The sequence below is a fragment of the Enhydra lutris genome, unplaced genomic scaffold (assembly GCF_002288905.1).
Source record: "Enhydra lutris kenyoni isolate GAN:26980312 unplaced genomic scaffold, ASM228890v2 scaffoldscaffold13, whole genome shotgun sequence".
NCBI lineage: Eukaryota > Metazoa > Chordata > Mammalia > Carnivora > Mustelidae > Enhydra > Enhydra lutris.
The window spans coordinates 26,215,911-26,239,274 of record NW_019154097.1 but is presented as its reverse complement, the minus strand read 5'-3'; the positions used below and the strand labels follow the sequence as shown (position 1 = coordinate 26,239,274).

Genomic DNA, 23,364 nt, shown 5'->3' with positions numbered 1-23,364 from the left:
CTTTCTCTGCTTGCTCACCCACAGTGAGAAAACCTGGAGTAAGATCGGGGTGGAGGGAAAAGGAATAGGGTTAGGGCTATGAGGACAGGGATAGAATTATAGATAAAAAAATCCCACCGAAAAGTTCTGTTCAGATACTAAACATAGCCTTCAGTTTGACTGTGAGCTTCCTGGTAACCAAAGGAAGGAGAGAAAAACAGTCTTGATGAACGTTAAGAGTCACACTGCTTACAGAAGAATGTGAGCCAGGAACTCAGGAGAAGCCGTTTTACTTGACATTGTAGGGGAGAAATTTCTCTTGTGAATCTTCCCAGAGGGAACAGGAAATGATTTTATCCCCACAGGAGATGCTAGTGAGTTTTGTGGGACCTTTTTTTCGTGATGTCTTTTTTTTTTTTTTTTTCTTTTTAAAGATTTTATCTATTTGAGAGTGAGAGAGCAAAGCCGGGGGTGGGTGGGCAGAGGGAGAGGGCGAAGCAGACTCCCTGCTGAGCAGGGAGCCCAACTCGGGGCTGGATCCCAGGATTCCGAGATCATGACTTGAGCCGAAGGCAGATGCTTAACCAACTGAGCCACCCAGGTGCCCCTCATCATGTCTTTTAATGCAGACTGAGGGCCCAGATTAGTACATCGGCAAGGGGCCAAAACAGTGTAGACTGAGTATAGAGCTCTCTGTTGGTCCAGGAATAAAATGTGTGCCATGTAGTCAGAGAATTGGATGGGTCATAGGACCTTTAGGCAGTCTTTTTTTTTTTTTTAAACCTTTAGGCAGTCTTAATCAAACTTTGATCAAAACTGATCAGGAGTGAGTTGAGGTTTTCTTCTTTATCATGAACCTTATGTGTTGAATCTCTTGCCTTGCTTTGCTGGTCACCGGGTGGAAGGTTGTGTAAACTAAATACAAGTGAAGCTTCTGGCTAACTTGTGACCTACTGAAGAGCCAGCCTCATTTGGAATTTGACAGAAATTGTTCTAAAGCGAATGATCTGCTTTCCTATTTCCTTAAATAGAGGGTACTGACTCTAGTCCCTTTTTTTTCGGTTGCTCAGTGACTCCCGATTGACGGGCCCACCGTGTTGTTTGGGTTCTGGTGCCCAGTTGCCCCAACTCCCAGCTGCTGTTCGCTTTTCATTCTTCCTCCGTACCCCCTTACGAGATTTGAGTCTGCAACTTGTTTTCATGTTTTAGGATTATCTATAAAAGAGGAATGAACAGACCGAGGGAGAGGCCATGGTTTCCACTTACGAAGTGTCCTAGCTTCAGTGTCTGGAGGAACTAGCATTTCTTTGATGTGCTGCAGCCTTGTCTTAGCTTTGATCTGGAAAATGGGAGTTTTGGGATGAATCTCAAGAGTCAGGAAACAGAGTTCTCTGTGAGGTGTAGGACCTCAGGGTCGAGTGAGTGAGCGTTTTTCTCGTTTATGTGGCTAGGAAGAGAAGCCTCCGCAGACGGGTGTGGGTTTTTTTTTTTTTTTTTTTTGGCTGGGCCTCCCCTTCAGGGTAGCAACCTTTCTAGTGCTGTACTCTGAGAGAGTCTAGAATCCTTTTCCACACAAATTACTTATACGTTCCCTTGTATCTCTCCCAGCTAATGAGTGGTGAAGCCTTTAGAAGGTTTACAGGGTTGTCTTTCCTGGGGGACTTGCAGGTCTCCAGCAGTTAAATTGGAAATAGGGAACCCAGGGAAGAGACCAGAATGTGCAGAGGCAGTCACCAAAGAAGAAAAGTCAGATTTCCTGGTGCCAGTGAAGGGGAAGAAGGGAGAGGGCTGGGGGTGGGTTTGAGAAGAGGTCATGGGCAAGAGTGGATTTGGAAGGGTCCTGCGGGGGTCCCAGCAGATGCTTGGCAGTTGGTTAATTGGTCTGTTGGATCATGATGCCCTTTGTTCACAAATACTTCCTGAGCATCTTCTGCTCAGTAAGTGGTGGTTAGAGCATAGGTATGAGTGGTACAGACTGGTTCCCTCTCCTAAGGAACCTCATGTCAAAGTGTTTGCTTGTCATCTAGCTAGGTGGTAGGAGTGGAGGGCAGGAGCAGAGTGAGAAGGGCCACATGGATAAATGCTGGGTTAACCTAACATCTTTCTGATTTCGTTCAGAGTGATTAGGAGAGGCTTCTCAGGGGAAATATGAGGATAAAGGAAGAGTTACTTGGAGGAAGAAAGGATGTTTCAGGCATTGGGTACCAAATGTATGGAAGTTCAGAGGCCAGAGGGCACAGAGCATGACCCTTACGGGGTACTTACGGAACTATAGTGTGGCTGGAGAGTTGTATTCTGGAAGGGAGATGGGAAGAGACGAGGAGAGGGAAGCTGGCCAGATCATGTGGGCTTTGTTGAATAGTTTGGGTTTTGTCTTCAGGGCATGTGACAAGCTGCTGATGAGTTAAGGGTGGGAATGGGGTGGTGTCAGGGTCTGACTATAGAGCGATTCTTCTCCCTCTGGCTGCCCCTAAAGGATGGGTTGGTGGTGGGACTGGGTGGGAAGACTGCCCCTCAGGCTGATGGAAAAGTCCAGACAAGGGATCATGGTGACCAGGCCTGAGGTGACGGAGCTAGCATGGAGGAGAACAGGCAGAGATGTTTGGAAGGTAGAATTGACATGATGGCTTGAAGGGCTTGGTCGTCGAGGAGTTTGGGGATGAGGAAAAAGGCTGCAGAGATACCTCCTCACCAAGGTTTTGAGTGTGAGCAACTGTAGGATGGCGGTACAGTGTGCTGAGTTTGGGGAACGAAAGGGGGAAAGAACAGAGGTTTTGTGTGTGGGGTTTTTTGTGGAAGATAAGCTCTGTTGGGAAATGTTGGGTTGAGGGTTCATGGACATCCAAGAGTGAGTCTAGAAGATGCATGGGTATATGAATTAAGTCTAGATTAAAGGAGCTATAAATTGATTTGTTGACCAGCTACTGGGCAGGCCTGCCTACCAGCGAAATGGGGGTCAGAAGGTGAGCTGCTAAGCGGACTTGGATCTAGGGTGCTTGGGCATGGCCTGGTGAGATGGGGCCAGATGTGGCGTCCAGACTGGCCTGTTGTAGGGCGGGGCCCTTGCTTGATGGGCACTGCTGATGTCTTTCTGAGCTTCCTCCACCCTTTTGAAAGCTGTTTGCTCTAACTACTCAATCTCCTGCGATCTGACCTTAGAGCTAGTCTGGATCCTTAAGGCAGCTAACATTGGGGAGCCCTGTGGGTCAGATGTGGCCAAACGATATGTTTTATTTGGCCTACACAGTGCTTTTAAAAGTTTGGATTAAGGGTGTCAGGGTGGCTCAGTTGGTTAAGTGTCTGCCTTTGGCTGAGGTCATGATCCCAGGGTCTTGGGATCGAGCCCCTCATCGGGGTCCTTGCTTGGCGGGGAGTTTGCCTCTTCCTCTCCCTCTGCCCCTCTCCTCACTTGTGCTTTCTCTCTCTCAAATAGATAAAATCTTAAAAAAATTTTTTTTTGAATTAGTTGCTACTATTTAAAAAAAAATCTAGTTTCATGTAGAAGTTTGGTTTTCTAGCTTCTTTTAAAAACCTGGAAGGTGTGGCAGGCCTGGGCTGTGGTCTTGCAGGACTGAGGCCACTCCTGTGGATGGCCCCATGCTCCAATTGGGCCACAGTCCCTACAGGCTGGCCTCTCTCATTCCCATCCCTACTGGAACTTGCTTTAAGGTAACTAACACAAATCATTTTTGTCGAAGTATAAGTTACCTGCAATACAGCACATCCGTTTCAAGTATACAGTTAGTGACTTTTACCTCTTCAGTTGATTATGTGATGATTTCAGAGTAGAACCCCTAGAGGGCAGTCTTACTCCTCTGTCCCAGATTTGGGGGCATTGCACTGGTGCTGCCCTGGTACCCTCTGTGCCTAATTGTCTTTGCCTGTTTGCGATGCTATAACAAGATACCAGAGATTAGGTAGCTCACAACCAATAGAAATTTATTTCTTACAGTTCTGGAGGCTGGAAGACCAGCGTGGCTGCATGGTCAGGTGAGAGCCCTCTTCCAGCCTGCAGACTTCCCACTGTATCCCTGCACGGTGGAGGGGGTCAGGCATCTTTCTGGAGCCTCATTGGTCAGGCACTGCTTGCATTCCTGAGTTCTACCCACGTGACCTACTTGACTCCCAAAGCCCCACCTCCTAATCCTGTCATCTGAGGGGGTTAGGATTTCAATATCTGAATTTTGGGGGGCTATGAGCATTCATTCCATAGCACCAGTGCATTGCCAGCTGCTTTTAACTACTTATAGCTGATTCTTGACCTTCACCCTGGGAGCCAGGGAAGCTCTCTGACTGTGAAGCCTTTGTTCTTCCTGCCATTCAAGTTGCTTTCGAGGCTTCGCTACAGAAAGGCTCTTCGGAGGGTTCTCTGACAAAATGCTAATTGTTGAATGTTAAAAAAGGGTAATAATTATAGCAACTGTCATTTGTCGAGTTGTGCTGTATGCCTGGAGGTATGAGGGCCGTTTTAGATGTTTTATCTCTATGTTTTATCTCTCTATCCACGTGAGCAAGTAATCCCCATTTTTAGCCGAGGAGATGTAGAACGCATAGGAGTTAAATAACTTGGTCGTGGTCAGGGGGCATAATTTGGTGGCCCCAAGGAGGTGTTCAGCTCTACCTGAGGGGGGCGCTCAGGGTGTGGTTGGCACAGTTGCTTGGGGGGGGGGGGGGGGGGGGGGGGGGGTGTGTATTAGCAGGTGGTGGGGATGGAGTGGTGAAGGGCATTCTAGGTGGGGAGACAAGTGTGACCAAAGGTCTGGAGGCAGAAGACAGCCTGGCATGTGGAGAGATCTGGAAGCGAGGCCCCAGGTGGTGAGGGAGCGGGTGGTGGCCTCCTGTGAGAGAGGAAACTGAAGCTGCCAGCGGGGCTCTGATCTTCTAGGCCTGAAAAGCTAGGGCCTTACCTGCCTTGCTCACGAGTTTGGCCTTTATCTTGAAAGTCGGTGTATTTTAAACGTTGCCTTGAGAAGCCAGGGAGAGAGGTTCTTGGTGTTTGCCTACCCCCTGGGATGGGTCCGCTCTATCGGTCACGTTTGTTCAGGCCTCAGGGCCCCCTTTCTTTTGCAGAAGGGATTCTTGGTCAAAAAAATTAGTAGTCGGCTGCCGCCCGTGGTGGGGGCTGTTGAAAGTCTGAGCACGGGGGGTGGCTTGGTCAGGCCGTAGTCTGGCAGCTCGGAGGCTGGATCCACCGGGGCCCTGCTGGAGGCGAGGGGACATCTAATGTCACGGGAATTCTGGCCCTTATTCTCCGACATGCATAGTGCGATTCCGTTTCTGTTCAGTCATTGGTCATGTCTACTTTGAAGATGTCTGGCCCCATTTCCTGCCTCCTCCTGCTCCACTGAGCTAAGAGAACAGCTTAGAATTAATATTTAAATTTTGTTCGCTTTTAGACTGATTGAGGAGTTGAAGCTGTCTTTGAAGAGCAAAGATGCTTTAATTCAGTGCCTTAAAGAGGAGAAATCTCAGATGGCGTGTCCTGATGAGAGGGTGTCATCTGGGGAGCTCCGAGGACTCTCTGCTGCTCCGAGGGGAGACCAGGAGGGAGGAGCCGAGGTGAGCCGGCAGGGTGTGGAGGGGTCTTGAATTAGCACCCTGGACTCCGCTGTGGCAGAGGGGATGCATCCTCGCTCCCCGCGAGTCACACCGACTGCTTCCAGATATTAGCTCCCCAGCAGCCGAGGAATGAGCAGGCACCTCCTTTGTCAGGGGCCCTGACATGTTTTCCCCCTTCCAGCCTCATGTTTAGACACAGTTGGTTAAAAAAACAGCCCATACCCGCTTGTCTCTGTCTCACCGTGTGTTAACTTGTTGCCCCCAGACTTTATTTTCATCCTTTGGGTTTTCTCAGGATAAAACTTAGTACCTGTTGTACCTTTGTGGTTAGAGACTGGGGGGAAGGGAACTATGTTGTGTTGGGCCAGGTGGCTGGCGAAGCAGGTCAGTGTGCCACTGCGGTTAATCCTTCTGGCCACTCTGCGAGGTCCCGGTCATGGTTCCCGTGTGGAATTTGGAAATGGGCTCAGAGGAGTTGATGGGTTGTTAGTACCAGACCCCAGAGCCTCCCAGAGGTCCTCCATACCTCCCACCCCACCACATGAGGCAGCCTCCACAGCAGCTGCAGGAGGGTGGCCTGGGCCTGCACGAGAGGGTGGGTTTAGCTGAGACCTCCCAGCGCTCGCTGGACCCGGAGTGGCTGCTGCACACCCTGGATTCCCAGTGTGGGTGTTCTGGGTGCTTGGGAAAATCTTGATTTTTTATGGAGCAGAGTCTTCTTTGTCCCTGCCTCTGCAGTGGTATCTGGAGCATCACTGGTTAGTTTTCGGCTGTAATCAGCCCGTGGCTCCTGCTCGTCCCTTGAACCCTGCAGGCCCCGTCCTTCCGCTGGCCCTTTTCAGCGTCCAGCGGCCCCGTGGTTCGCTCTCTGTGGGGCTGGAGATCAGCCCACATGGCCAGCTTGTCTTTACTTTTCTCTTCCCTCGGGTGGGACACCGTGCGAGCCGGAGAGGAGCGGACACTTACTGCCGTGACTTCCGCAGCGGTGGGGAAGTCAGGAAATGAGACGGTCGTTCTGATTGTTCTGGGGAAGCTGTTAGATTGTGAGTCCCTTCCGGTGCCAATTAATGCCTTTTCTCAGGCTGCACAAATGGAGCGCCAGCAGGAGAGACACCGCTTTGAAGAGAGGATCCAGGTATGTTGATGCAATTTAAAATAACATATTGAAGATTTCCCCTTGCCTCATGCTTTATTTTGAGAGCAGTAGGTAGTTCGGTGTGACAATAGCTGTCACTTAGGGAATGCCAGCGGGTGCCAGTGAGGCCTTCCGGACTTCAGAGAAGGCCTCGGTCTTGGCAGGAATTCTGTAAAGCCGATATTCCCATTGCGCAGATGAGGCTTGTGGGGCTCAGAGAGGCGAGGGCCCTTTCCCGAGATCAGGTGACTTGGAGTAGCTCTAGCAGGGACCCAGACCTGCTGCCACTCCGTGTCCCCCGGTCCCAGCGGCCGACATTTATGCGGCGCCTGCCAGCTTGGAAAGAGCTTGCCGTCCATTATCTCATTTGATCCTCACAACAGCCCGGGAGGGAGGCAGCCTGATCATCTTTAGAAATGAACTCAGACTATAAATGTGTATGTTCAGTCTCCATCAAACCAAATTCTCTGCTAGCTTTTGTAGCATTAAGGAATGAAATTAATGATCTGTTATTTCCCCCAAATAACCTGGTAGGGTTTCAAAGACTCTGATGTGACTGTATTCAAATTTCAGAAGGCATTGGAGTCCTTCCCACAGGAGCAGCTGTCACCGTCTTAACTGATCTGATCCCCTTCTTCTCCCCCAGCCCTGTTGCCGTGAGCGCTAGCACCATAACGGGGAGCTGCTGCCGCTGCGTTCAGCTCTACTCAGAAACATTAATCACACGGTGACAGGAATAAGATAGAATAACCGCGTCTGAGTGTGCTCTTACAGATATATTTACAGTGTATTTTGGTTGGAACGCATCAACTTAGTGAATCTTTTTCTAATCTAATTTAGGCACTTCAGGAGGACCTGAGAGAGAAGGAAAGAGAAATTGCTACAGAAAAGAAAAATAGTTTAAAGAGGGATAAAGCCATTCAGGGTCTAACCATGGCATTAAAGTCAAAGGAAAAAGAGGTATGTGGTGAGTCTGAGATACCTGAAGTGAGATTTTTCTTTATTAGCCTCTGTGGCTGGCCTGTCCAACCCTGAATTTTTAGCTTTGGATGGAAAGCTTATAAGAGAGCTGGGATGAGTATAGGGGATGGGGAAAGGGCCTATTACCCATTAGAAATTCCTTTGGAATGTCCGATCTAGTGCTAGTCAGGAAAAATACCGTGCAAGTGACATGTGGATGTGGATGTGGATGTTTGAATTTTCTAGTAGTTACATGCAAAGAAGTAAGAAACAAGTGAAATAATATATATATCCCAAATGTTATCATTTCAGCATGTCAGCAGGAAGACAGTAGTAATAATGAGGTGGTTAGAATCTTTTTCATCCTCGTGTCATCTCTGAAGTTCAAGTGTGCCTACAGCACATTGCATCTCAGGCGAACCACATTTCAGGTGCCCAGCAGCCACAGGTGGTCAGTGGCTGCCATGTTGGACAAGGCCCAGTCTTGCAAAGACAAGATTGAGATTGAAGGACTTTTAGGAGGCCAGGCTGTGCCTGTGAACCAGTGAGCTCCCTCGGTTGTTGCCTGTGGGATCCAAGGTTGTGGCTGGTATTTCCTTGCTATTTTAGTATTGTCAGCATAGTAGTGTGTTGTTTTCTCAGTAAGTGAGCGAGGCACAGGTACAGAGGAGAAAACCTAGCCCTGCTCGCAAGTCCTGTGAGGAAGAAAGATAGGGTGAAGGTGCGGTGATTGAGGGACGTGTGGGGGGCTGTGCAAGTGGAGGGCAGGGAACCTGTTCCAGATTAGGGTATGCACATGGGGAGCAGTACCTGGTGGAGAGGGTGTCTGAGCTCAATCTTGAAGGATAAGTAGGAGTTGGTTGGGAGGGGAGGCAGAGAAGAGGGCACTGGTTAATCCATTAAGTTAGGAAAGAGTCTGATGGGTGTTTGTGGAATGAAAAGCATTTTGAGGTTGTCTGGGCATTAAGTTCAGAACCTAAGGGAGGCTAGAGAAGAAGCTGGGGGGGGGCACGGGGGGCACAGGGCTGGCCGGTGGTGGTGGAATTAGTCATTTTTGGCTGTTTGGGTGCATGCCACTGAGGGCTCTTCAGGAGGAGGGCTGTGACCACATGTGCATTTCAGTGAGGACTCTGCGCTCTATCTGGGGCATGGCTTACAGGAGCGAGAGAATGGCGGTAGGGAGGCCAGTAGCAGAGGCGGGAGTCAAGAAAGATTGAGTTACAGCAGTGGTCACTGCTAAATAGGAATGGAGGGGTAACCCTTACTTGGGAAATGAAATTAGAAATAATGAGAAATAGTTAAAAATTAGAAGCAAATTTGGGGAAATTTGCTGAGGGATGTAGGACTGAGAGAAGGAGCCATGGAGGATGACTTCTGGTGGTCTGGCTGGAGTGACTGGGAGATGGTGGTGCCACTGACTCAGTTGACAGCATAGAAGATGGTGTATGATGGCAAGATGGGTTTGGTGATGGAGGTGGTGAGTCTGTTTACGAAGTGTTGACTGTGGGGAGCTCGTGGACCACCAAGGTGGGATGTCCAGGGGGAGATGGGAGTGGCAGCCTCAAGCCTGGAGAGAGCTCGGGTACAAGTTACAATTCTAGGAGTGGGTCTGCCTGTCTCGGTAATGTATAGTAGCGGAAGAACAAGGCTGAGGATGGGGCTGCAGGGGACATCAGAATTTCAGGGACGGGGAGAGGAGGGCACGGAGGAGACAGGAATGACTGCACAAGTATGAAGAGAACCAGGAAGCCGCGGTGCCGAAGAAGATAAAAGGGGAGAGTCTGGGTAATCACCGGTGTCAGATACGGCAGAGATTTGGCTCATAGTAATAGTGGTTACCATTCCTACCGCTTAATGTGGGGGTTCAGGGCCCAGCTGAAGTTGGAGACCTTCAGTGTAGAGTAGCACTGTGGAGGGGCCGTCGTGGGCGCTGGCCAAGTCCAGGGTGTGGCCATGGGTGTCACCGCTGACGGGGTTACAGGAGGAGGTCAGCAGAGATGAGAGATTCTGGGAGTGGCCAGGCCCCTCTCTATGGACAGCAGTGCTGTAATGCTGCTCCTCAGCCAGGCCTGGTTTTAGCACCAGTACCCATCACTTCACTTAGCCCTACTGAAGCTGGCGTGGGGTGATGAGTAGTCTCCTCGTCTGCTGGTTGTGGGAATGGAGGCTCAAGGAGATTAAGAAGTCCCCCAGCTAGTGAATGGCCGGAGTTGGAGTCCCACTTCTCCGATTTCATGCCTTCCCTGACGACGAAGCCCTTGATCAGAAGACTGCGCCGTCCAGCAGGAAGGCGCTTGAGTTGTCCCGTTGCACACGTGGCTGCTGTTCTTACTTTGACCCAGGTGGAAGACCTTAACTCTGAGATCGAAGAGCTCAGTGCTGCCTTTGCAGAAGTCACAGAGGCGCCCCTGAAGGCACAGACACAGAAATTCCAGGTAAGCGTTCACTTAGCTTGAAGTGGCTGTGCCGTTGGTCCAGACTGCTGGGGGAGGGCAAGACCTAGCAGCTGAGAGGAGCGTGGGACAACTCTGCATGGCCTATGTTAATGGAGTTGCCAGTCTCAGGAAAAGATGTTCTCTCCCAGCTCTGGGGGCTTCTCCAGCCCCCTCCTCACTACGCTAATGGCAGTGGTGGTAGCGACCCCCACAGTTAGGAGACCGTGCAAGATGTGTGTTACCTCCTGTCATCTTCACAGCCCTGTGGGGAAGGACGTTATTGTCCCTGCTCTATTTGTGGGGTTTCTGAAGCTCAGCGAGGGTGGGCAGCTTGTCGATTGTCACGCAGCTCACTGGGGCAGGGCCAGGATTTAAATGTAGTAATTGTTGATAGTAATGGCTGGCATTTACTGCACACATACTATGTGCAAAGCCCTGTGCTCAGGGCCCTCTCTGGATTCGCTCAAGGGATCTGTGCAGCAGATCATGGAGGAGGCACTGTTAATATCCAGGTTCAGGTCAAGTCAACTTATTCAGATCAAGTCAAGTAACTTGTATAGGGTCACAAAAGTGGTTTAAGTGAGAGAGCCAGGGTTTGCCTCAGAGCCAGTCTCCCCCGGGCCTTTCCTTTTACCCCCCCCCCCCGCCCCTAACCTGGTTTCTTTAGTCTAGCTGCTCCCTGCCACGTGTCACCTCCACACCTTGATGATTTGACCTGCCTTTTCTCCTTTTTTTCCCCCAGCCTTGTACTCTAAGGACCCCTGCTGGCCACCTCCTTGATATTCTACCTTTCTGGTTAATTTTAGTATTGTGTTTTTAATTTTTTAATATTTTCTTGCCCTGTTTCTAGTTTCTCTATACAGTGTATCCCTATTACTAATAATGAGTCAATAAGGTTCCATCGTCTGAATGAGGCCCGTACTGCTTAAAGGTCTCCCTGCCACCTCTCCCCCCATGGTATTTTTGGTTATAAGCTAGAAGTTAGAAGTTAGGTCTAATTTAAGACTGCTTGATCCTTAAGATTCATGTCCGACGTCTTATCTTTTGCAGAGCTCTGGTTCACAGTAAGAATAATTGAAGTAATTTGGTTTAAATCATGGTGCACTAGAAGCATAGGCAAGTCTCTGCCTTTGGAATCTCAGATTTGCCTCCCCTGCCATTTGGTTGATGGAGTGGAGCTGGGATTACACTGAGGTGGCTTTTTTCCCCCTCTTGCCTTGAAAATAACAAGTTTTAAAAGCTGAGTTCTTAGGAACGCCATTGATATTTCCTACTGCTTGAGGAAAACAATGTTGGCAGTTGACAAGAGAGACCAGACAGACATCCCTATAATCGCTGATATTTTGCTTGTTATGTTGGGCCTTGAACATTTAAATGCTACCCAGATTTATCACATAACATTTATTAATTTCCTAACCATCAGTCCTAGTTAAAAGACTTTCAGAATGATTTTTGAGGTCTTTTATTTATTTATTTATTTATTTTTGAAGATTTTATTTATTTATTTGACAGAGAGACAGCGAGAGAGGGAACTCAAGAAGGCAGAGAGAGAGGGAGAAGCAGGCTCTCTGCTGAGCAGGGAGCCTAATGCAGGGCTCTCTCCCAGGACCCTGGGATCTTGACCTTAGCTGAAGGCAGATGCTTAATGACTGAGCCAGCTAGGGGCCCCTGATTTTTGAGGGCTTGTCATTTACAGTGTTGGCTGGGGTTCTTGTCTTGCAAGATGCAGAAGCCCCGAACTTTTGAAAGTCCTTAGCCACGGAGGTAGCATGCCTACTGGTTTGGCAGGTTGTTGGAACTTGCACTTAAGTCTGATTCCAAAATCTGTGTTCTTTTTCTTTTTTTTTTTTAATTTAATTTAATTTAATTTATCTGTTTGACAGAGAGAGACACAGCGAGAGAGGGAACACAAGCAGGGGGAGTGAGAGAGGGAGTAGCAGACTCCCTGCTGAGCACGGAGCCCGATGCTGGGCTCGATCCTGAGACCCTGGGATCATGATCTGGGCTGAAGGCAGATGCTTAATGACTGAGCCACGCAGGCACCCCCAAAATCTGTGTCCTTGCCACTGTTCTGATTGTGTGTGTGTGAGTGTGTGAGTAAATGCCCGCAGTATGGTTATATCGGCTGTTCCATTATAAGGTCTACATTTGAATGTTGCACAGGCCCTTGAAAATGCATTTTCTTCCACATAGTGGGACCTTTTGGGGATGCATGTGATCTGAACTAATTGCAGATTGAATAGAACAGCCGAAGTTCACAGGGTTGGCATTAAGCCTGACCCTGAGACAACAGCCGTGATACTCACATTCTTGGAGTGGTTGCCACAGTGCAGAGATGTGAATTCTAGTCACAGGTGTGCCTGTGTGAAGGCTGCCGTGTGGGGTGCCTTCTGCTATGTCTAGACCATTGAAAAGTATGTAATTTCAAATGGGAAATACAGGTTTCCCCCGCTATCCAAAAGTAGAGCTTCCGTATGAAATCTTTATTAGCCAAAATGGCGTAAAGCAAAGAGGCAATTACCATTGATTTGCGTGGAAAAATTTTTGAGCATTCTCAGACCTAAAAACAACTTCTCTTTTTGAGGCTTTTCTGACCTTTTAGGACACATCATCTTGCTAAGAGATACACAAAATAAATCAAGATAAAGCACAGAAACTCCCAAGACTTCGCAGTTCAGAGGTGTGATTGGGATGCCCTGTAGGAGCTTGGTGGGTAAAGGCTCACTGCCAAATAAAGGCGGAATGCCCTTTTCACTTAATTTTTTTTTTTTTATTGAAGTGTAGTTGACACACAATATTATATTAGTTTCATGTGGACAACATAGTGATTCAATGTCTATATGTATTACGAAGTGGCCACAGTAAATCTAGCTGCCACCTGTCACCACATGTAGTTGTTACAGTGTTACTGTGTTCTTTGTGTTGGCATTACATCCTTGTGACCTGTTTTATAACTGGAGGTGTGTACCTTTTACTAACCCCATTCATCTCTTTTGCCCCTCTCTCCACCCCCTTCTCATCTGGCAACCACTGAATCACTATGTGTGTCTGTGAGTGTTACTGGGTGCCTTTTTTCATGGAAGTGCGAAACCTCTTCTGATTTCTCTTGGTTAGCGAAAACAGGTGCTATTGTAGGTCTTTTGTAAGATGAAGTGGTGTAATGTGAACTTTTGAAAAGTGGGGCATACCTGTGCATTTTGTTCTCCTCCCCGCCCTCCTCAGCTATAAAAGTAAAATTGCACGTTGTAGGAATTTATAAAATACTTAAAACTATGGAAAGAGGTTGATAGGTGTCACCAATAAACTCGTGTCTAAAGATGTTCACTATTAATACCTTGACTATTCACTATTCACTATGTTCACTATTAATACCAGTGCATATTTATGCATACATACAGCCTTTGAGAAAGTAGAAGGGATCAGACCTATTCTGTTCTATAATCTTTTTTTATTGAATATTCTTCTTTAAAAATTATGTATTTATTTATTTTTAAAGATTTTATTTATACATTTGACAGATAGAGATCACAAGCAAGCAGAGAGGCAGGCAGAGAGAGAGGGGGAAGCAGGCTCCCTGCTGAGCAGAGAGCCCGATGTGGTGCTCGATCCCAGGACCCTGGGATCATGACCCGAGCCGAAGGCAGGGGCTTTAACCCACTGAGCCACCCAGGCGCCCCTTTCATCGAATATTCTTATCATAACAGTATATATAGATCTGCCCACTCCATTTTTAAAATTTTCATTTTGAAATGATTGTAGATTCACATGCAGTTGATTTATGTATACTCTTTACCTGGTTCTCCCAAAGGTGACCTTGTCCCTAACTTTAGTAACAAGATCACAACCAGGACATCGGCCTTGGTGGAATCCCTGCTTTTTACGCAGATTTCTGCAGTTTTACATGCACTCGTGTGTGTGTGTGTGTGTGTGTGTGTGTGTTTATCCCAATGCTTTTTAAACAGCCTTTTTTTTTTTTTAAAGGTTTTATTTATTTATTTGACAGAGAGATAGAGCACAAGTAGGCAGAGCGGCAGCAGGCAGGAGGAGAGGGAGAAGTAGACTCTCCACCGAGCAGGGAGCCCGATGCGTGACTTGATTCCAGGATGTGGGGATCATGACCTGAGCTGAAGGCCGAAACTTAGCGGTCTGAACCACCCAGGTGCCCCTTAAACAACAGTCTTTTTAAACAGCCACATGTAGGCCTCTGTATGTATGTGCCGCATTGTTTTTAGGTGGGGGGATGTGGGTGGGACATGTGTTTGAATCTTGACTCTTCTCCTCACTACTGCTGTAGCCATGGGCCAGATCCTTGAGCTCTCCCAACCTGCATACGCATCGTAAAATCCGGATAATCACACTTAGATCCCGTAATCCTCACAAGGATTACACAAGACGGGGCACCTGGGCATAGGGTGTAACTCAGTAAATGTTGTCAAGTCTTCCTTAAGTTGGGTAGTATCATCTTCCGGCGTAAAAATAGAGCAGATACTGTGGTCGGTTTCACAAGCCCTCTCTTCATGGTGTTGTGCAGATAGCTTTTAGTTGGAGGAAAACTCTCCGTAGTATCTCTTGGCTGGGAATGGAAGATCATGCACATGCCGGAGAATAGGAACTAGATTTATTGATCCCGCACTCTCAGACACGGAACTTTCGGTGTCAATGTTTCATCTTCACGACCACCCCGTGAAAGAGAGATTTCACAGATGAGGAAGCTGAGGAGCAGAAAAGTTAACTCCTAAGCGACATGGCTGGAGCCGGGCTTTGAACCCTGGGCTCTGTGACTCTCTCTCTGTTAGACTCATCGTGTTTCTGCACCGTGGGGAATGGAGCCAAATGTGGTTTGGCTCCTATAATGTTCGGCCTCGAGTTTCCGACTAGGTCTAATGACAGCAAACGTTTTGCTGCCTGTTTGTAAGCCCCCCTGATGACAGGAGTTCCGAAAGCAGGTGTCGTGGAGGAAAAGTACGAAACTTTTCAGAGTGTCTCAGAGGGCCACTTAAGGAAAATGGAAACGGAAAGTATCTTTATGGTGTGAGTATGAATTTGAGCTTTCTAAAAGAAACTCTGTCATCATCATTTATACGATAACCCACAGAACGTTCATCACTTTATGATAACTATTATTTTAATTGTCACCATGGCTGGCCTGTGTTTAACAGGCTCCTAATTGGTGTTCCTGGCTCTAGCCTTCCCCTCTTTGAATTCAGTCTTCTTGTTTTAATTCTTACTAGTTTATTGGTGTTAATTGGAATCTTCCCTGGAATGGGCACGGCAGTGTAGTGCTGTGGAGAGAGTCCCAGATTTAATCAATTATGGTCTGATGACGGACTCGTCACTTAACAGTTCTGAGGCTCCGTGGCTTAGATAGGGACAGTAATGTGTACTTCGTAGGGTTGGTATGAGGAGTGGAACTACAGTGTGTGCAAAAGTGCCTGGTTTAGCTCCTCAGACATAATCAGTGCTTAATAAAATGTAACATAAAAATGGCTCAAGATGGGAGTTTTTCTTATATTCTTTTGTTTTTTGAGTTTTTTTTTTTTAAAGATTTTATTTATTTATCTGACAGACAGAGATCACAAGTAGGCAGAGAGGCAGGCAGAGAGAGAGGGGGAAGCTGTTTTTTGAGTTTTTATAAATAAGCATTCCCCAGATATTTTTTTTTAGGCCCACTCTTTTTTAAAAATTTTGATTTTAGGGGTGCTGTGGTGGCTCAGTTGGTGAAGAACCTGCCTTTAGTTCAGATCATGATCCCTGGGTCCTGGGATCAAGCCCCGTGTCCTCTGGCTCCCTGCTCAGCGGGAAGCCTGCTTCTCCTTCTCCCTCTGCCCCTTCCTCTGCTCATGTACTCACTCTCTCTTGCATGTGTGCTCTCTCCCTCAAATAAATAAATAAAATCTTAATTTTTTTTTTTAATTTTAAAGGAAAATAAAATGGAAGCTTCTGCAAAACCGACTTTGAAATGTGAATTGGGTTCCCCCTCAGTCCCTGTTGCTAGGTCTTAAGTAGCAGTGCGGAAATAGGGGATGGCTGGGCCTCACCTCTCGGGGATTGACAGTGGCTATAGCCCACGTCTCCTAACAACTAGGGCTTAACCAGCATCGGTGGTGGAGCTGGAACTCCTGGAAAGGCCAGGAGGCTGGAGCCAGTCTGTTTACCCCACAGTCTGAGTTGTGGTCCCTTGCTTTTGAATTTTTAATCATGAGCCTTTGTCTAGTCCAAAGAACAGATGTTTAAAAAAAAGTTTATTTTCTCCTGATTGTAAGTAATATATGTGTTTCGAATTTTCTTTTGGGAGACGAGAAAGAAGGAAAAAAGGGGAATCAGGAGATCACCCAACCATGCCATTAACATTTTGAGTTTTTTTTTTTCCCTCGGCTTTCTCCTATGCATAGATTTTATTTTTTTAGAGCATTTACAATTTAATCTTCTGTTTTTTTATGCCATGTTGTGACTTGGAATATCCCCTTGTTATCAGTTTAGGTTCTTAGTTTTTCCTGTTCAGTAAATCTGTGATGGATGACTGTGTACGTAAGGCTTTTTCATATTTTGGATTCTTCCCTTGAGATTGAATCCTGGGAGCCGAATCATTGGGATGAGTGTGAACACGTCTATCCTGTACATGCACACTTGACGTATATATTCTGTCTATAGAGAGTTACATTAATTTACATTCTTGCCAGTATGTTTCTTGGCTTCTGGATGCTTGGTCAGCTCTTGAAAAGTTAATATTAATTGTGTTGCTTCATAGTAAGTTCGCCGGCACTGGATATTCTCATTAAAACCATCTTGTTAAATGAAAGCTTGTTTTAATTGGCTCTTTTTGATTATTGGTGAGTTACACTGTTTTTTCAAATGCTTGATAATCACATATGTGTTTTCTACTAAACTGTGTGTTAATGAAGTAAGAATGTTCTGGACACAATTAACCCTTGGACTCTGCTGAATTTATGGCCACTCGAGGTGGCTGTGGGACTGCCATGCTGATGACTGTGGGTCCAAGCTGCTCTAACCTCTGAGAGCATTGCCGGTGCTTGAATCCACCTCTGCTTGTCAGATGGCGCTCTTTGTGTTCTACTTTTTATAAATAACTTGAAGTTTTTCTTTTCTTTTTTTTTTTTTATAATTTTTTTAAAAAAGATCTTATTTATTTATTTGTCAGAGAAGGAGAGAGAGAGAGAGAGAGAGAGAGAGAGAGAGAGCACAGGCAGAGTGGCAGGCAGAGGCAGAGGGAGAAACAGGCTTCCTGCTGAGCAAGGAGCCTGATGTGGGACTCGATCCCGGGACACTGGGATCATGACCTGAGCCGGAGGCAGCTGTTTAACCAAATGAGCCACCCAGGTGTCCCTTGAAGTTTTTCTTTTTTAAACGATTACAAAAGTAACATGCTCAGTAGCCTTAGAACATTTGTAAGAAGTGAAAGAAGAAAATCACCCATGTACCCACCTAACTAAAGATGGTTTCTGAACGTCTGTGTTTTTCCTTGTAGTCTTTAAAAAAAAGAAAAAACACTTCTTTTACACAGTTGTAGCCTTTTCCCCTCTTAATGTCAACATTGTAACATCAACATGATAACATAATCATCACTCTGTGTTATTGTAGAATCTTATTATTATTTGTGCTTTGGGTCCTGGAGGTTGTTTATGTTAATATTTTTCTTTTTTTTTTTTTTTTTAAGATTTTATTTATTTATTTGACAGAGAGAGATGACAAGTAGGCATAGAGGCAGGCAGAGAGAGAGGGGGAAGCAGGCTTCCTGCTGAGCAGAGAGCCCGATGTGGGACTTGATCCCAGGACCCTGAGACCATGACCTGAGCCGAAGGCAGAGGCTTAACCCACTAAGCCACCCAGGTGCCCCTTTCTTTTCGTTTCTTAACTCCCTTCCACAGACCCCAAGGTGAAAAAGGAGCAGAGATTTCTTGGTGTGTTTAGTGTGGTACAGAAATCAGCTCATCTCCCCTGTCTCCCTCCTCTTGTAGGGGTCTGAAAATTATGAGGCTACTCTGTTAGAGAAGGCAGCCCTTCTAGCACAGCTGAACTCCGAAAACCTCAGCAAGAGTACAGAGAACCACAGACTGCGAAGGAACATTAAGAAGGTCACCCAGGAGCTGAGCACTCTGCAGCAGGAGAGGGAGAGGCTGGAGAAGGACTTGGAGGAAGCCCGTCGTGAGAGGAGCAGAGGCGACCACACCATTCACGTGAGCAGCAGTGGCGTGGTCGGGCTGCGGCTCTTGATAGCTGTTTCTGATTTTAGGGAGATCTCTGCAGAAGACTTAGAAAAATCTGAAAAGTGTAAAGGAGAAAATATTGCACATCATCTCATCATGAAATTCTCTGTCTCACAAGCATGTGCACACACATACATTATTGGTATCAACCTGGAAATGCGGTTTTGCAAATGCTTTATTAATTCTGTATTCTCTTTTTGGTGTGTTGCCATGTTCTGAGTGTTCTTCAGAAACTTATGTTTGTTTTTTGGTGCAAGCGGTAGTATTCCATCACTTGGATGTGCTACAGTTTATTTAGTCCCTTATGGTAGAACATTTAGGTTGTTACACTTTTTTTTTTTTTTTTTGGCCGTATAACAAATGCAATAACAAATGTCCTTGCATCTAAATATTTTTAACATTGATTATTTCCTGGTAAAGGCATAATTATTGGGTCAAAGAGTATGAATATTTTTAACATTATTATATAGGTGTACTCAGATTGTTTCCCAGAAGGATTATACCAGGTTTATCCTGTTTAAAAGACTGTTCATTCAGCTTTGGATGTTAGCATTTAAAAATTTCTCTCTGGATCTGGTAGGCAAAAAATAGTTTATCTTTAAAAATTTATATTATAGGGGCATCTCGGTGGCTCAGTCAATTAAATGTCCAACTCTTTAGTTTTTCATTTTTAATTTTTACAAGATTTTATTTATTTGTTTATTTTTTTAGAGTGAGTCAGGGAAGGGGGAGAGGGAGAGAGCCGAAATCGAGAGCCAGTTCCTTAACCGACAAAGCCACTCAAGTGCTCCAAGTGTCTAACTCTTGATTTTGGCTCAGGTGATGATCTCAGGGTCCTGGGATCAAGTCCTGCTTCAGACTCTGTGCTCAGCAGGGGGTCTGCTTGAGGGTTTTCTCTCTTCCTCTCCCTCTGGACCTCCCCCTGCCTGTACTCTTTCTCAGATAAATAAATAAATCTTAAAAAAAAAAAAGAAAATTTCTGTTGTATTTAAACTTAAGTGTTCAGCATCCCATGAGTCACGTTCAGATGCACAGCCTTGGTGCAGAGAGGTGGGGAGGGCCCGAGTCTGAGTGATTGTTGGCGCGCTGTAACTTGCACAGGCGCCCTGGGCTGGCAGAGGACCTCGGGCGGACAGAGTCCTTAGAGAAGAGTTCTCAAAGGGAACCTCTGGGGACTACAGTTTAGTTCTCCAGAGCCTGCTCTGGGCAGGGAGGTCAGGATCCCCTGCTTGAAATCCTAATGCTAACACTGACACGAGAATTAAAATACGGATGTTTGTATATCTTAATAAAAATATTAATGAACATTAAGGGAATGGTAATGGAAATTTAGAAAAATAAAACATCACCTACCATTAAATATAAATATACCATTAAAAATAAAACATCACCCACCACCCTAATAACATGGTAGCTCTTCCTGGTTTTCAGTGTCACCCTTCAGACCTGGTACAACTAGGCCCCTAATCTAGTGAGAGGCTGACTACTCTCCTGTGTTCTTTGACCCCTTACTTTATCATGGGCGTCTTTCCATGTCGTGCGGCCTCCAGAATGGTCGTGTTGAATGGGGCACACTGTTTGTTGAATACATTTCACCTGTTTTCCTTGATTTCCTGCTCTCTCGGACACCTTGGTTGTTTATATGATGCTACAATAACATCTTTGGGCCTAAAGGCATTTTTCCCTTGAAGTTCCTAGGATTTGAGTGCGTTTACTAGTTCAGATGGCACAAATATTTTATACTAGTTAATCATGTTGCCAAATTATTTGCCCAATGGGTTGGCCCAATTTATGCTGCCACCAGCAATCTTGGAGTGTAGCGGTTTACTACCCATTATTAAAATATGTTTCCCATATGTTATTGAACACCCAAGTGTCTCTGGTTTAGATATTGATGGAAGTATAAGACGTGACCTCTGAAAATTTTCTCTTTTCTAAGGACAATGGCGATGTTATACGTGACAAAATGCAAAAGCAGCTTAAAATCTGTGGAGTCAGTGCAAAAGCTCCTGGTGGGATGCAGTGGTCAGGAAACCTTCTAGGAGGAGGTGGCACTTGAGTTGAGCGAGAGGAAAAAGGTTTGAGTAGGGTGCTGAATGGAGGAGGTAAAGAAAAGACTGGCCAGATGGCCCTTTGGTGGAGGTGCAGTTTTCACAGGCTGGTCTTACACCCGCACTGCTGGATAAGTTCCTTAAAATAGCTTGTCCTCTTCACCCCCACTGTCATTAGAAAAAGGTTCATTCAGTAGAATTTGGATTGGGGACACACATGTATCTCTATATCTATATCTATATAAAATATGTGATTTTTTTTTACATTATAACTTATTCTTGGTAAACATTTGAAATGGCTGTATAATATTACATCAAGTAGACAGGCTGTAGTTCATTTACCCGTCCCTCTGGTGTCAGACATTGTTTGGTGGTTCCGTAATTCACTTATTCATGTAAACCTTGGTGCTTCTGGAATAATGTTGGGCTGTTGTTGACAGCTGACTGTATTCCTTTGTAATGCGTACACATCTTTGTAAGGAGGGAAGCGCTGTTTGGTGAAGAAAGTAAGGGGAATGTGACAGTGAGGAAGGGCTTGGGGTCAAGTATACTGCGGGTGGGAGGGTTTTGGCTTTTTTTTTTTTCCGCCAGTGACGGAAACCGGCAGAAAAAACTTAGGTAAAAAGAGCAGTTTCTTGTCTTGGGTGACTACAGTGCTGGAGGGACAGAGACTGGAACACGGCTGGGACCGAAGCTCGGTCTCTGGGAACTGGCTTCTTTGTCTCGCATCTCCTTACTCCGGTTCCGGGCGGTTGGACCACTGTTGGTGTCCTGCTGGGGTCACATATTTCTGGTTTATTACATAAGAGGAGGGAGGACTTTCACACTCCGTTGCCCCCACTGGGTCCCTGTCAGGACGGCCAGAGGCCTGATGTGGGTCGCATACCCGTTCTTCTTTGTCAGACGTGTGTGCTTGTGCTCAGGCACACGCGCGTGATTTCCATCATTGACAGCCTCCTCTAGAAGCGCATGTTTGGGAGGGATGAGCAGTTACCCAGACCAAAGCCACCACTATCCACTCTGAATGCTTACCTGCATCTCCTCACGACTCCTTTTGAACCTCAGGTCATGTGTGTTTCTGGTGAGATGATTTGGCCATGGCTTCTTTCCTTTTGTGTCTGCACTGCATCACGGTGGTATCTGCTTACATTCTGGTTATGGTCTAAGACTGTGGCTGTGTCCATCTCATAGGAATGTTTCACCCTGGACATTGGGGTGCTGGCTTATTCAGCGACTGAGGAACATCGTGGGTCGTGGTTCGCCTTATGGTGTCAGGATAAATGCAGAGGTGGAGCCCAAGATAGGGCTTGATTTCAGGACCCTGAGATGATGACCTGAGCCAAAATCAGGAGTTGGGTGCTTAGCCAGCTGAGCCACCCAGGCGTCCCTAGTGCCTCTATTTCTGCCCTGGCCAAGGAAAGGAATCCATGCATGCATTCAGCAACATTGTGACCATGCAGGCCCTCTGCTGGGCATGGGGACAGTTCCATGACAGCAGTGTGAATGGAGTACCCTGGAAACACGGAGCCAGGAAGGGGCTTGCAGAGTCAGAGAAGGCTCTTGGGGAAAGGAACTTGTGAACTGGTCCTGAAGCTTTAGTTAAATAAAGGTTAATCGATAGGCAAGGGAGCAGAGTGTTTTGTACGGAGGGCAAAGGCACAGAGGTGTGAGAACATACGGTGTTTTTGGGGAAACAAAACAAAATGCCCGATTTGAGGTATTCTGAAGTATTACTTGGAACTTTAAAGATTATAATTTATTCCTTTTGGTGTTACAAAAACATTTTCAGAGGTTTATGGGAAGTCATAAAAATGAGATTAAAAATAAAGGTGAAGGCATTCAGGTCAAGAAAAAAAAGGGTGGCGAGGGAAATGGAAGCAGAGTGAGTAAGGAGAAATGCATGCTGTGGTACCCAACCCCCTACCAAAGAGGGGGACTTAAATTCAGTTGGTGGCTCCTGGCAGTGAAAGTAAAAAGGGAAATTCGGTTACAGGGTCTCCAGTGTCTGAAGATGAGCAGGTTAAGGTAAAAGGAGAGCTTTGCCTGGCCCTCTGGCCCAAGGGCAGTGCCCCTCTGGAGGGCTGCTGGAAGGTTCTGGGAGCAGGACAGAGCCTTTGCCTTACCGCCTGCAGTGCGAGCAGTGTTATGGCCCCGTCTGTGCCACCCAGGTCCATGAGCTTGTAAGGAGTATGGTTTCCAGTCCGGGGGACAGTGTCTGGTCATTTCCCGTTATTCTTGTTTCCTGGACAAGAACTACCAACTCAGCACTGTTGCAGCCCTGTTTATGGACGAGCCCTGCGGGGGGGGGCCACTGGCACGCATGCCGGTTGTTGTTGTTTTAGCATTCCCTGGATCCTTTCTGATGGTCAGCCGACCGGTTATCTTCTGGGTGCTGTCAAACCATCCTTTGCTCATGCCGGAGAGCCTTCTTGCCCGGTCGTTGTGTGTGCTGCTAATCTCTTTGGAGGGAGACAGCTCCTATGTGAATGGGCATCCTGTGGCTGGGGCGTGGGAGTCCACCATGTCTGATGGTACCCGGGGAACTGTGGGGTTGGGCCATGAGCAGCCTGCTTGTTCCCATTGCCTGTGATTGAGGCGACCTAGTGCTAGCTGACTCAGCACGTGGTATCCTTTGCAGTCATTCATTTGTTTATCCAGGGGACATTCGTGGCGTACTTGCAGTGGTACGGGTATTGTCGGTACGCCCTGGTGAATACAAGCTTTGGTTTTTACCTGGGAGATCTTCCTATAGCTGGAAAGGTCCAAACGCGAGGGTCTCTCGGACAGATCCCTTTTCTTCTATTATACCCCTTGTCACCACATCCCCACAAGGACATTCAGGAGGCCCTTGCAACAATCCAGCACAAACCTGGTATTCCCAAGTCTGTGTCCTAACAGTGATGGTTGAACATGTTGTGGTTTGTGTGGTTTTTAGCAGGAATGCTGCTCAGGCTGTCACATCCCTGCCCTCACACCTTGACTTTAATGCATTGTTTGGCTCCAGTGACTTAAGGCTCTCC

At 46.7% G+C, this 23,364-nt stretch overlaps 1 protein-coding gene across 1 annotated transcript in view; it reads left to right on the top strand.

Moving 5' to 3' along the window:
* Nucleotides 1–23,364, top strand: part of LOC111145669 (CDK5 regulatory subunit associated protein 2) — a 168,643-nt gene that overhangs the window by 42,270 nt on the left and 103,009 nt on the right. Inside the window, exons 8-12 of the mRNA XM_022500755.1 lie at nucleotides 5,376–5,538; nucleotides 6,620–6,673; nucleotides 7,514–7,633; nucleotides 9,976–10,068; nucleotides 18,045–18,263. Of these exons, the coding sequence (XP_022356463.1) occupies nucleotides 5,376–5,538; nucleotides 6,620–6,673; nucleotides 7,514–7,633; nucleotides 9,976–10,068; nucleotides 18,045–18,263 (649 nt within the window). The remainder of the gene's footprint in view (nucleotides 1–5,375; nucleotides 5,539–6,619; nucleotides 6,674–7,513; nucleotides 7,634–9,975; nucleotides 10,069–18,044; nucleotides 18,264–23,364) is intronic.